General features: G+C 43.0%; 1 protein-coding gene across 1 annotated transcript in view; it reads right to left on the bottom strand.

Moving 5' to 3' along the window:
• Positions 1-13,948, bottom strand: part of LOC311125076 (uncharacterized protein) — a 40,555-nt gene extending 26,607 nt beyond the window's left edge. The window contains exons 1-2 of the mRNA XM_084199146.1: positions 13,823-13,948; positions 13,584-13,615 (exon numbers count right to left, since the gene is read on the bottom strand). Of these exons, the coding sequence (XP_084055272.1) occupies positions 13,584-13,615; positions 13,823-13,846 (56 nt within the window). The 5' untranslated portion in view covers positions 13,847-13,948. The remainder of the gene's footprint in view (positions 1-13,583; positions 13,616-13,822) is intronic.
• Between the last annotated feature and the right edge of the window lie 711 nt (positions 13,949-14,659).

The following is a 14,659-nucleotide window of genomic DNA, read 5'->3' as shown; positions in this document are numbered from 1 at the left end:
CTACAGGACAATGACCCAACACACCTCCAGGTTGTGTAAGGGCTATTTGACCAAGGAGGAGAGTGATGGAGTGCTGCATCAGATTACCTGGCCTTTCCATCCCCCGACCTCAAACAAATTGAGATGGTTTGGGATGAGTTGGGCCGCAGAGTGAAGGAAAAGCAGCCAACAAGTGCTCAGCATATGTGGGAACTCTTTCAAGACTGTTGGAAAAGCATTCCAGGTGAAACTGGTTGAGATAATGCCAGGGGTGTGCAAAGCTGTCATCAAGGCAAAGGGTGGATATTTGAAGAATCTCAAATATAAAATATATTTTGATTTGATTCACACTTTTTTGGTTACTACATGATTCCATGTTATTTCATAGTGTTGATGTCTTCACTATTATTCTACAATGTAGAAAATAGTAAAAATAAAAGACAAACCCTTGAATGAGTAGGTGTTCTAAAACCTTTGACTGGTAGTGTATATATTACCTAAATTACCTCGACACACCTGTACCCCCATACATTGACTCGGTACCGGTACCCCCTGTATATAGCCTGTATATTGACTCGGTACCGGTACCCCCTGTATATAGCCTGTATATTGACTCGGTACCGGTACCCCCTGTATATTGACTCGGTACCGGTACCCCCTGTATATTGACTCGGTACCGGTACCCCCTGTATATTGACTCGGTACCGGTACCCCCTGTATATTGACTCGGTACCGGTACCCCCTGTATATTGACTCGGTACCGGTACCCCCTGTATATTGACTCGGTACCGGTACCCCCTGTATATTGACTCGGTACCGGTACCCCCTGTATATTGACTCGGTACCGGTACCCCCTGTATATTGACTCGGTACCGGTACCCCCGGTACCGGTTCACCCCCTTCCTCAGTGTTGCTATACATACAGGACTTCCTCAGTGTTGCTATACATACAGGACTTCCTCAGTGTTGCTATACATACAGGACTTCCTCAGTGTTGCTATACATACAGGACTTCCTCAGTGTTGCTATACATACAGGACTTCCTCAGTGTTGCCATACAGGACTTCACTACTATCGCTTGCCTTTGATGGTTGATGGTGTGCGGAGCTCTTTATATCTGTGGCAAATCATTTGAAAGATGCATATCACCCTCACACCATAACACCTCCTCCTCCATGCATTACGTGGAAAATACACATGCAGAGATCATCCATTCACTCGCACCGCGTCTCACAAAGACACAGCGGTTGGAACCAAAAATCTCAAATTTGGACTCCAGACCAAAGTACACATTTCCACCATTGCTTTGCTGTTGACGATGTCTGTGATTTTATTTAGAATTCAAGGCACACTTAACCAGCATAGCTACCACAGCATTCTGCAGCGATACGCCATCCCATCTGGTTTGGGCTTAGTGGGACTATCATTTGTTTTTCTACAGGACAATGACCCAACACACCTCCAGGTTGTGTAAGGGCTATTTGACCAAGGAGGAGAGTGATGGAGTGCTGCATCAGATTACCTGGCCTTTCCATCCCCCGACCTCAAACAAATTGAGATGGTTTGGGATGAGTTGGGCCGCAGAGTGAAGGAAAAGCAGCCAACAAGTGCTCAGCATATGTGGGAACTCTTTCAAGACTGTTGGAAAAGCATTCCAGGTGAAACTGGTTGAGATAATGCCAGGGGTGTGCAAAGCTGTCATCAAGGCAAAGGGTGGATATTTGAAGAATCTCAAATATAAAATATATTTTGATTTGATTCACACTTTTTTGGTTACTACATGATTCCATGTTATTTCATAGTGTTGATGTCTTCACTATTATTCTACAATGTAGAAAATAGTAAAAATAAAAGACAAACCCTTGAATGAGTAGGTGTTCTAAAACCTTTGACTGGTAGTGTATATATTACCTAAATTACCTCGACACACCTGTACCCCCATACATTGACTCGGTACCGGTACCCCCTGTATATAGCCTGTATATTGACTCGGTACCGGTACCCCCTGTATATAGCCTGTATATTGACTCGGTACCGGTACCCCCTGTATATAGCCTGTATATTGACTCGGTACCGGTACCCCCTGTATATAGCCTGTATATTGACTCGGTACCGGTACCCCCTGTATATAGCCTGTATATTGACTCGGTACCGGTACCCCCTGTATATAGCCTGTATATTGACTCGGTACCGGTACCCCCTGTATATAGCCTGTATATTGACTCGGTACCGGTACCCCCTGTATATAGCCTGTATATTGACTCGGTACCGGTACCCCCTGTATATAGCCTGTATATTGACTCGGTACCGGTACCCCCTGTATATAGCCTGTATATTGACTCGGTACCGGTACCCCCTGTATATAGCCTGTATATTGACTCGGTACCGGTACCCCCTGTATATTGACTCTGTACCGGTACCCCCTGTATATAGCCTGTATATTGACCCGGTACCCCCTGTATAATGCCTGTATATTGACTCGGTACCGGTACCCCCTGTATATAGCCTGTATATTGACTCGGTACCGGTACCCCCTGTATATAGCCTGTATATTGACCCGGTACCCCCTGTATATAGCCTGTATATTGACTCGGTACCCCCTGTATATAGCCTGTATATTGACTCGGTACCCCCTGTATATAGCCTGTATATTGACTCGGTACCCCCTGTATATAGCCTGTATATTGACTCGGTACCCCCTGTATATAGCCTGTATATTGACTCGGTACCCCCTGTATATAGCCTGTATATTGACTCGGTACCCCCTGTATATAGCCTGTATATTGACTCGGTACCCCCTGTATATAGCCTGTATATTGACTCGGTACCCCCTGTATATAGCCTGTATATTGACTCGGTACCCCCTGTATATAGCCTGTATATTGACTCGGTACCCCCTGTATATAGCCTGTATATTGACTCGGTACCCCCTGTATATAGCCTGTATATTGACTCGGTACCCCCTGTATATAGCCTGTATATTGACTCGGTACCCCCTGTATATAGCCTGTATATTGACTCGGTACCCCCTGTATATAGCCTGTATATTGACTCGGTACCCCCTGTATATAGCCTGTATATTGACTCGGTACCCCCTGTATATAGCCTGTATATTGACTCGGTACCCCCTGTATATAGCCTGTATATTGACTCGGTACCCCCTGTATATAGCCTGTATATTGACTCGGTACCCCCTGTATATAGCCTGTATATTGACTCGGTACCCCCTGTATATAGCCTGTATATTGACTCGGTACCCCCTGTATATAGCCTGTATATTGACTCGGTACCCCCTGTATATAGCCTGTATATTGACTCGGTACCCCCTGTATATAGCCTGTATATTGACTCGGTACCCCCTGTATATAGCCTGTATATTGACTCGGTACCCCCTGTATATAGCCTGTATATTGACTCGGTACCCCCTGTATATAGCCTGTATATTGACTCGGTACCCCCTGTATATAGCCTGTATATTGACTCGGTACCCCCTGTATATAGCCTGTATATTGACTCGGTACCCCCTGTATATAGCCTGTATATTGACTCGGTACCCCCTGTATATAGCCTGTATATTGACTCGGTACCCCCTGTATATAGCCTGTATATTGACTCGGTACCCCCTGTATATAGCCTGTATATTGACTCGGTACCCCCTGTATATAGCCTGTATATTGACTCGGTACCCCCTGTATATAGCCTGTATATTGACTCGGTACCCCCTGTATATAGCCTGTATATTGACTCGGTACCGGTACCCCCTGTATATAGCCTGTATATTGACTCGGTACCGGTACCCCCTGTATATAGCCTGTATATTGACTCGGTACCGGTACCCCCTGTATATAGCCTGTATATTGACTCGGTACCGGTACCCCCTGTATATAGCCTGTATATTGACTCGGTACCGGTACCCCCTGTATATAGCCTGTATATTGACTCGGTACCCCCTGTATATAGCCTGTATATTGACTCGGTACCCCCTGTATATAGCCTGTATATTGACTCGGTACCCCCTGTATATAGCCTGTATATTGACTCGGTACCGGTACCCCCTGTATATAGCCTGTATATTGACTCGGTACCGGTACCCCCTGTATATAGCCTGTATATTGACTCGGTACCGGTACCCCCTGTATATAGCCTGTATATTGACTCGGTACCGGTACCCCCTGTATATAGCCTGTATATTGACTCGGTACCGGTACCCCCTGTATATAGCCTGTATATTGACTCGGTACCGGTACCCCCTGTATATAGCCTGTATATTGACTCGGTACCGGTACCCCCTGTATATAGCCTGTATATTGACTCGGTACCGGTACCCCCTGTATATAGCCTCGTTATTGTTATTTTATTGTTGCTCTTTTATATTTTACTTTTTAGTTTATTTTTCTTAACTGCATAGTTGGTTAAGGGCTTGTCAGTAAGCATTTTACTGTTAGTCTACACCTGTTATATTCGGCGCAGGTGACAAATAAAATGTGATTTTATTTCTATTTTTCTTTCAAAGCATTTAGAAATGTTTATCCCAATGTCACACATTGGCCCCATTTATTTATAGAAAGACCCTTAAACGAAATTGGGATCATTAACGTTAAGAAAAAATCCCTACCCGAAATAAAACCTGTTCTCACAAAATTAAAATCACAGTACAGTTATCACTCAACTACCACTAATAGGGTTAGGGTTAGCCTGACCACTAATAGGTCATCATCGGAAATCTAAAAATTTAACAAATACCTGCTGTAACGTTAGTAGGAGATATACATATTCATAATTGTTATATACAGTACAGTTAAATTAGATCTTTAAGCTAAACCAGCTTTTTTTAAATTCATTTTCTTTATTTTATTTTTTTCATTCCACGATGACATGGCTCTATACATAACTGAGTATCCTCTGGTGGCAGAGCATTCCAGGATGACATGGCTCTATACATAACTGAGTATCCTCTGGTGGCAGAGCATTCCACGATGACATGGCTCTATACATAACTGAGTATCCTCTGGTGGCAGAGCATTCCACGATGACATGGCTCTATACATAACTGAGTATCCTCTGGTGGCAGAGCATTCCAGGATGACATGGCTCTATACATAACTGAGTATCCTCTGGTGGCAGAGCATTCCACGATGACATGGCTCTATACATAACTGAGTATCCTCTGGTGGCAGAGCATTCCACGATGACATGGCTCTATACATAACTGAGTATCCTCTGGTGGCAGAGCATTCCACGATGACATGACTATACATAACTGAGTATCCTCTGGTGGCAGAGCATTCCACGATGACATGACTCTATACATAACTGAGTATCCTCTGGTGGCAGAGCATTCCACGATGACATGGCTCTATACATAACTGAGTATCCTCTGGTGGCAGAGCATTCCACGATGACATGACTCTATACATAACTGAGCAACACATGAAATCTGTTTTTGGTTTGGGTACAGTGAAGAAACCCATAGCGCATGTCTGGTTGAAGAGTCTGGTGGGGTGTGTCTGTCTGGTTGAAGAGTCTGGTGGGGTGTGTCTGTCTGGTTGAAGAGTCTGGTGGGGTGTGTCTGTCTGGTTGAAGAGTCTGGTGGGGTGTGTCTGTCTGGTTGAAGAGTCTGGTGGGGTGTGTGTCTGGTTGAAGAGTCTGGTGGGGTGTGTCTGTCTGGTTGAAGAGTCTGGTGGGGTGTGTCTGTCTGGTTGAAGAGTCTGGTGGGGTGTGTCTGTCTGGTTGAAGAGTCTGGTGGGGTGTGTCTGTCTTGTTGAAGAGTCTGGTGGGGTGTGTCTGTCTGGTTGAAGAGTCTGGTGGGGTGTGTCTGTCTGGTTGAAGAGTCTGGTGGGGTGTGTCTGTCTGGTTGAAGAGTCTGGTGGGGTGTGTCTGTCTGGTTGAAGAGTCTGGTGGGGTGTGTCTGTCTGGTTGAAGAGTCTGGTGGGGTGTGTCTGTCTGGTTGAAGAGTCTGGTGGTGTGTGTCTGTCTGGTTGAAGAGTCTGGTGGTGTGTGTCTGTCTGGTTGAAGTGTATGCAAATAGATTATACATGTGGTTAGGCATTTTCAACACACAAATGTTTCTTGACTAGAAGAGAAGTAGTACATTTCTCCTAAACCTTCCCAAGTTCTCTCACGTCACCCCGCTCCTCCGCACACTCCACTGGCTTCCAGTTGAAGCTCGCATCTGCTACAAGACCATGGTGCTTGCCTACGGAGCTGTGAGGGGAACGGCACCTCCATACCTCCAGGCTCTGATCAGTCCCTACACCCAAACGAGGGCATTGCGTTCATCCACCTCTGGCCTGCTGGCTCCCCTACCTCTGCTGAAGCACAGTTCCCGCTCAGCCCAGTCAAAACTGTTCGCTGCTCTGGCACCCCAATGGTGGAACAAGCTCCCTCACAACGCCAGGACAGCGGAGTCACTCACCACCTTCCGGAGACATTTGAAACCCCACCTCTTTAAGGAACACCTGGGATAGGATAAAGTAATCCTTCTACCCCCAAAAAAAAAAACACATTGTAAAGTGGTTATCCCACTGGCTATAGGGTGCTAATGCACCAATTTGTAAGTCGCTCTGGATAAGAGCGTCTGCTAAATGACGTAAATGTAAAGACTATCATGCATGTTGTTGGTGTTAGTTCTGTGTGTAGTTAAGGGCAAGGTGTGCTGCTTTGTTTGGAGCCACAATGTAACATGGATGGACAGTTTAAATTTAGACTAAGCTTTTTCATTGAATTTTCTCACAAGTGTTTGAATAATAACGTCAGTTTGGACATCCGGATATTCGATTAACCGATTAGATTATTAGTCCATCCCTAAATGGGTAATTCCACCAAGTCTAACACATGCCCTTATGACTCCAATTGCATTTCTGTCATTCCACTTACCTACAGCATCTGCCGTCGTCCGGGGGAAATGACAAAGGAGAAAAATCTTTCCAGCTCTCCTTGCAGACAGGCCATGCGTAGCCAATGTGATTTATAATATATGTATTTTTATCATCATATTTCTACCTGCAGGCCAATGTTTTTATTTGTTGGCTGTATGTAGGTTGGTTTTATGGCAATAGAAGGTAATTTTAGAATTTAATCATTTTCATTTAGATATAATTTTGATTAACCACATTACATTGATTTTGAGACATTAAGACTTTATTATAAATTAAATTGTTCCAACGACAATTTGCATATGAAAATCAGAAATGGCACGCAGATCAGTAGAACTGGTACGATAACTTGGCACTCCAAATGGAAAAGGTTGCCGACCGCTTCAGGAGCATAATATGCTAAGGCCAGCAGCAGCAGGCAGAGGGAGGGCGGTAACAGGTTCATTTATTCTGGTTCGGCTATATTGATCTCTGGCTCCCTCTTTAATAATTTGTGTGTCTTCATTTTTAATCACGGCGCTTAAAGCATCAGACAAGTTCAGTAGCCAACATTTGGTTAATTTAATCAAACATAGGGTGTGTCTATATATGGAAAAATATACATTTTAATATTTTGACCAATCGATTGGTCGAAAGAACAGACAACTCTCGGTCGACCAAGATTTCTTTTTTGTCAGGGACAGCCCTAGAAATTAGATCACCTGGCGCATGCTGCACAACAGTGAGTGACTCAAGGCTCCGGTCTCTTGTTGTGCGCTTGTAAACAAACACAACTTGAGACGTGACAGGGCACTACCGTAAACTACATAATAATGTGACAAGTGAAATGAAGAACGCACTGTTCTTTATCATCTAACGTATTGCACAACTTGACTGCAGGTATTTACTTAAAAAGTAGCTACAAATATTCAATTTTATATCTAAGAAATAGTTAACGGTATTGAAAAACCATCCTGTGGCTTCTTCCAAATACCCCGGTATAGGGTATATACGGTATACCGCCCAAGCCTAGTGTGTACAGCCCAGTACATCACTGGGGTTGAGCTCCCTGCCATCCAGGACCTCTATACCAGGCATTGTCAAAAGAAGGCCCTAAAAATTGTCAAAGACACCAGCCACCCAAGTCATAGACTGTTCTCTCTGCTACCGCAGTCAAAGCGATAGCGATGCACTAAGTCTGGAACCAACAGGATCCTGAAAAGCTTCTACCCCAAGCCATAAGACTGCTAAATAATTAACCAAATAGCTACCCCCTTTTGCACTAAGTATTTTGTCTCATCACATACACTGCTGCTACTGTTTAATATCTGTCATTTTATTCCTAGTTATATGTACATATCATCTCAAATACCTCGTACCCCTGTAACACGGACTGGGTACTGGTACCGTGTATATAGTCATCGTTACTCATTGTGGATTATTTTTCTAGCATTCTCTCTGCATGGTTGGGAAGGGCCCGTAAGTAACCTGTTGTTTACGAAGCATGTGACAAATAATAACATTTGATTTGAGCGTACTGAAGGTCGGTTGATAATGCTTCCCTGTAGATATTTGGTCTCAGATTACCACAGACATAGGAACAAAAATCAGTGGACAACAGGTAAAGTAAATTGAAAGTATGTTTGTTTAACATTCTGACTTGTAATGGGACTTTCTGGACTGCTGAGCCTACATGTCAGAAACGAGAGTAAGTATCTCACGCTCAGATTCTAAAAGAGGCTAGCTAGGCCTATGTGAAGCTAGCCAAAATAAGGATTAGCCACAATAGTGGAATTTGCGGTTCACCTTCAAAATAAAAGTCCCCTTTGAAAGTGATACAAATAGTGTTATCATGCCATATTTGGACTAAATGATACAAAACAAGGTTGGAATGTTATATAATTTCAACACAAAACAATAATTAGTTAATTTGACAAAAATCTGTTGAAATGGGGGGGGGGCATAATTATATTTCACTGTACTGCAGGTGTACTGCCTTTCCTACAGATTGTAGATCAGGGGTGTCAAATGTCCGGCCCGCGAGATGATTTCGAAAAAAAATATTTATAATAAATAATAATTTGTAAAGTATAAAAATGCGCTGCAATTTTTCAATAAAATAAGCTGCTGTTCCAATTGCATCCACTGGATGGCGCAATAGCAATTGTGTTAAGCAAGCAAACTGTTTATACCGGGGCAGAGCAAGTAGGTCAAGCACTTGCAGCAAATGAGCTACTTTGTTTTGCCCGCGATATTTATTACGGCTTCTACTTTTAACATTATGTGCTTTGGCACCCTCATTGCCCCAATATGTCTCTGTCAAAAAAGAGAGAAGTGGACACAGAGTGCAGAGTGTTCCAAGAAAAATTGTCATCCTATTTATTCACGGAATTGAATGGGAAAGCTGTATGTTTGGTGTGTTCAGAGCATGTTGCAGTGCTGAAAGAATATAACCTTCGTCGCCACTATGTGAGTCTTCATGCCGACAAATATGACAACTTTCAAGGACAGCGGAGATGAGAGAAGGTGAATGAACTGTTGGCGGGTCTGAAGAAACAGCAGTCTGTGTTTACTCACAGCCGAGACATCAGTGACGCTGCAGTGAAAGCTAGCTACCTCATTGCTAATGAAATCGCAGTGGCTTCAAAACCATTTAGTGAGGGTGAATTTGTAAAAACATGCATGATGAAGGCAGCGGAGATTGTGTGCCCTGAAAAGCGGCAGGCTTTTGCAAATATCAGCCTGACAAGAAACACAGTTGCAGACAGGATTTCCGATCTTTCAGTGGATTTGGACAGCCAGTTGAAGCAAAAAGTAAAGTCATTTATTGCGTTTTCGGTTGCAATTGATGAAAGCACGGACATTACAGATGTTGCACAACTGTTGACCGTCACGAGGAGTTCGTGGAGTTGGTGCCGATGACAGATACAACGACAGCAGCTGATATTTTTACCGCACTCGTCGGCGCGCTGGACAGGGTCGGAGTGGACTGGTCCCACGCTGTCAGCCTGGCTACAGATGGTGCGCCCTCAATGATCGGGAAAAAAAGCAGGCGTTGTGACAAAGTTCCGAGAGAAAGTGCAATCTGCAAATGGAGGACGTGATTTTTTGACTTTTCACTGTATTTTGCACCAGGAGGCTTTGTGTTGCAAGTCATTAAAGATGGATAACGTCATGAAGGTGGTCATCCAAACTGTTAATTTCATCCGATCCAGAAGCCTGAATCACCGTCAGTTTGACAGCCTTCTCAGAGAGAAAGACCACATCTATGGCCTGCCATTCCACACTGAGGTAAGATGGTTAAGCCGTTGTGGGGTGCTGTGCTGAGGCGTTTCTTTGATTTACGAGAAGAAATTGAACAGTTCATGGAAGAAAAGGGCAAACCAGTGTTAGAATTTCATTCCGCAGAATGGATGCCGGACCTTGCATTTATGGTGGATGTTACAGAGCACCTGAATAACTTGAACAAACAGCTGCAAGGGCGCAACAAAGTTGTCACGCAGTATTATGACAGCATGATTTTATTTTATTTTTATATTTAACCTATTCTTGACTCTGTGGTTCTTGCACTTGTTTGGGGAACAGGATTTCATTATTTTTATCTACATTTCTGCCTGAGAAATGACACCCTGATATAGTTCTGTCATCTGTGAAACAGTTCTGTTAATCACTGAGGCATTGTTTGTTCTTTTTCTTTAGAATTTTCAAATAAACTTGACGTGTTTTATGATTAATAGTGATGTTGTACTTGTACTATTTTGGACACACTGTCCTCAGGCTCCAGCTTTATGTTGTATGTTGATGGTATTAAAACAAAGAAAACAATCTGAAGTTGTTGTTTTTAAGTTATATATATACTATGATTTTTCCGGTCCGGCCCACTTGGGAATAGATTTTCCTCCATGTGGCCCCTGAGCTAAAATGAGTTTGACACCCCTGTTGTAGATCCATGAAATGGGGTATCAATCTACTCAGTGACACCCACAGAACACAACTGGACCATTTCATTGATCCACAATCCATAGGTAAGGCTGTACTCCTTAAGGCACGACAGGGACTGAAGAGAGACACAGAAATGATTTGAGATGTGGTTTGGATACGACTGTGATATGTGTTTGGGATACGACTATGATATGTGGTTGTCTCTTAAGATGAAGGCACTAGCTGTGGGTCTCTCTGGATGGGAGCGTTTGTTGAATGGATCAATTGTAAATGTAGTGTTACAGTATGAAGTGCAATCAGAGAGTATACAGACCCCTTTCCTTTTTCCACATTGTTACGTTTATTATAAAATGTATTAAATAAATACAAATCCTCATCAATCTACAAACAACACCCCATAATGACAAAGCAAAAACAGCAAATTTATAAAAGAACACCAATTTATAATTTACTTAAGTATTCAGACCCTTTACTCAGTACTTTGTTGAAGCACATTTGGCAGCGATTACAGCCTCAAGTCTTCTTGGGTATGACGCTACAAGCTTGGCATACCTGTATTTGGGGAGTTTCTCCCATTCTTCTCTGCAGATCCTTTCAAGCTCTGTCAGGTCTCCAGAGATGTTCGATCGGGTTCAAGTCCAGGCTCTGGCTGGGCCACTCAAGGACATTCAGAGACTTGTTCCGAAGCCACTCCTGCATTGTCTTGGCTGTGTGCTTGGGGTCGTTGTCCTGTTGGAAGGTGAACCTTCTCCCCAGTCTGAGGTCCTGAGCGCTCTGGAGCAGGTTTTCATCAAGGATCTCTCTGCACTTTGCTCCGTTCATATTTCCCTCAATCCTGAATAGTCTCCCAGTCCTTGCAGCAGAAAAACATCCCCACCGCATGATGCTGCCACCACCTTGCTTCACCGTAGAGATGGTGCCAGTTTTTCTCCAGACGTGACACTTCGCATTCAGGCCAAAGAATTGAATCGTGGTTTCATCAGACCAGAGAATCTTGTTTCTCATGGACAGAGTCCTTTAGGTGCCTTTTGGCAAACTCCAAGCGGGCTGTCATGTGCCTTTTACAGAAGAGTGGCTTCCGTCTGGCCACTACCATAAAGGCCTGATTATTGGAGTGCTGCAAAGATGGTTGCCCTTCTGGAAGGTTCTCCCATCTCCACAGAGGAACTCTAGAGCTCTGTCAGAGTGACCATCGGGTTCTTGGTCACCTCCCTGACCAAGGCCCTTCTCCCCCGATTGTTCAGTTTGGCCGGGCGGCCAGCTCTAGGAAGAGTCTTGGTGTTTTAAAACTTCTTCCATTTAAGAATGATTGAGGCCACTGTGTTCGTAGGGACCTTCAATGCTGCAGAAATGTATTGTTACCCTTCCCCAGATCTGTGCCTAGAAACAATCCCGTCTCTGAGCTCTATGGACAATTCCTTCGACCTCATGGCTTGGTTTTTGCTCTGACATGCACTGTCAACTGTGGGACCTTATATAGACAGGTCTGTGCCTTTCCAGATCACGTCCAATCAATTGAATATACCACAGGTGGACTCCAATCAAGTTGAAGAAACATCTCAAGGATGATCAATGGTAACAGGATGCACCTGAGCTAAATTTCAAGTCTCATAGCAAAGGGTCTGAATACTTATGTAAATAATGTATTTCTGTTTTTTTATTTGTAATACATTTGCAAAAATTTATAAAAACCTGTTTTCGCTTTCTCATTATGGGGTATTGTGTGTAGATGGATGACTAAAACATTTAATACATTTTAGAATAAGGGTGTAACGTAAGAACATTTGGAACCCAGGAAGAGTAGCCGCTGCCTTGACAACAGCTAATTGGGGATCCTAATAAATACTAAAAATGTACTTGTCAATATGCACAATAAGCTGACAGGGAGGTGATTTCCCACAGTCAAAGCCCGGAAATAAGAGCGACGACACTGATAGTTGTGTGTCACTGAGTAGACTGATACCTAAGGATTGTTGATCCATGAAATGGGGTAAGACTGTATAGTGCAATATAAATGTAGACGTCAGTATGCCCCCAATGCAATTCTTAAGTCTAATGCATCCAGTGCAATTTCAACTGATTTATTTATTTTTGTCAAATTAACAAAATGTTATATTTTTGTTGAATTTATATAACATTCCAACCTTGTCAAGCATTATCTAGTCCACTATTTGTATACATTTGCATCACATTCAATTAAATTCCACTATTGTGGCTCATCCTTATTGTGGCCAACTTCACATAGGTGCTAGATAGATACCTAACTCCATTATAAACTGGGTGGTTTGAGCCCTGAATGCTGATTGCCTGAAAACCGTGATATCAGACCGTATAACATGGGTACAGCCAAAACAGATTTGTACTGCTCTAATTACGTTGGTAAACAGTTTATAATAGCAATAAGGCACCTCTGGGGTTTGTGGTATTTGGCCAATATACCACGGCTAAGGGCTGTGTCCAGGCACTACGGTCTGAGGTTAACACAGGTTTAGGAGATTTTATACGTTTCATTCTATGCGAACATTAGCTGTATTAATTACGAAGCCATCGTGATTTTAATGATTACATAAATTCAATGTAACTCACAAAAAGTGACGTCAGCTGATGAAGATTATCTCATAGAACCAAACGTATTATATCTCCTAAACTTGTGTTTAACACAGACCTGATTTTCGGCGTTAATCCAAAAACGCATTTATTTTCCTCATAGGCTTTGTCCAACGAACGAACCATGGCAGAGTTAGTGCCTACAAAAGTTTGCCATTACTATTTATCACTATACCAAGTTCCCTAGAAGAGGTTTCTTACCTCACTTTACGGAGCTTCTTCTGAGGTCTCGCCTGTGAAAAAGATAGATTGACATTTTGCATGAGTGATTGTCAGCTGGGATAGCTAACAAGTTAGCTAACTAAAGTCAGTCAGGTAGCTAACGTTAGCTAGTTTTTCACTGCATACGGTACATTATTATGTAACGTTTGTTTGCTAGCAAAACGTAGCTTCTTCGTTCCTTAGCTAGCTAGTTAGTTACAACGAAAATACATAGTTACCAGATGTGGGTATTTGGAGTCCATTTCTGTCCGTGTACACTCAGCTATCGGAGAAAATAAATAAATATATATATAGCTAATGTTCACAAGGCCGCTAACGTTAGCAAAACAAAGACCTTCTTGACATAACATATTTTTTCCCGCGCATCTTTAGTAGATGGAACCCTCCAATGGGCCCTTTTCACGTGACGTCAGACAACTTCCGTTCTGCCGCGATGCAGGTTATGTTTACATCCGGTGTCGCTTAGGAACGCTTAGCTAGTAGCACATCATTATGGAGTTCACCCAGTCCCTTTCACATCTGCCACCAATACGACTTAACGACGTAGAACGACTTGCTGACAAGTGGTCCCTTACTTCAAGATCGAAGCTTGATAAAGGCTACAAGTTCTTCGTTGAAGGTTACCTGTTTGATTATGAAGGTACGTGTTTATCTTTATTTAGCTTAAATTAGCCCTATGCTAGCGAAGGTTATGAGCTGACGAGTTTCTGTTTTGCAGCCTCTTTTTAATATTACTGCTGTTTGTATCGACCGTAAGATAAGAGTCAGTAATGTATTAATGGCTAATGCTGCGCCCTTTCTCCCAATCACTGTATTGAAACAGTCTCAAGTGTAGTTAACGGTGAGGTGACAGTGAGAGGGCGATGTTACAGGTCCATGAAGAAAAATGAGGAGGCTCATCGGCTTCAGGTTTCTCAGATAAACAGTTCTCTAACATTATGATAAGATAGGTTAAGATAGATAAGTTTTCTTTTTGTTGTGTTTTGCTGCGGTTGCAGATTTAATAAGAATGATTCCACAAAGTTCCACTGTGGATCAGTTTGTTTCTCAGTCTG

This window comes from Coregonus lavaretus (assembly GCF_964263955.1).
Source record: "Coregonus lavaretus genome assembly, contig: HAP1_SCAFFOLD_875, whole genome shotgun sequence".
NCBI classification, from domain to species: domain Eukaryota; kingdom Metazoa; phylum Chordata; class Actinopteri; order Salmoniformes; family Salmonidae; genus Coregonus; species Coregonus lavaretus.
The sequence above is the reverse complement of the archived record's forward strand: the minus strand, read 5'-3'. Positions and strand labels throughout refer to the sequence as shown.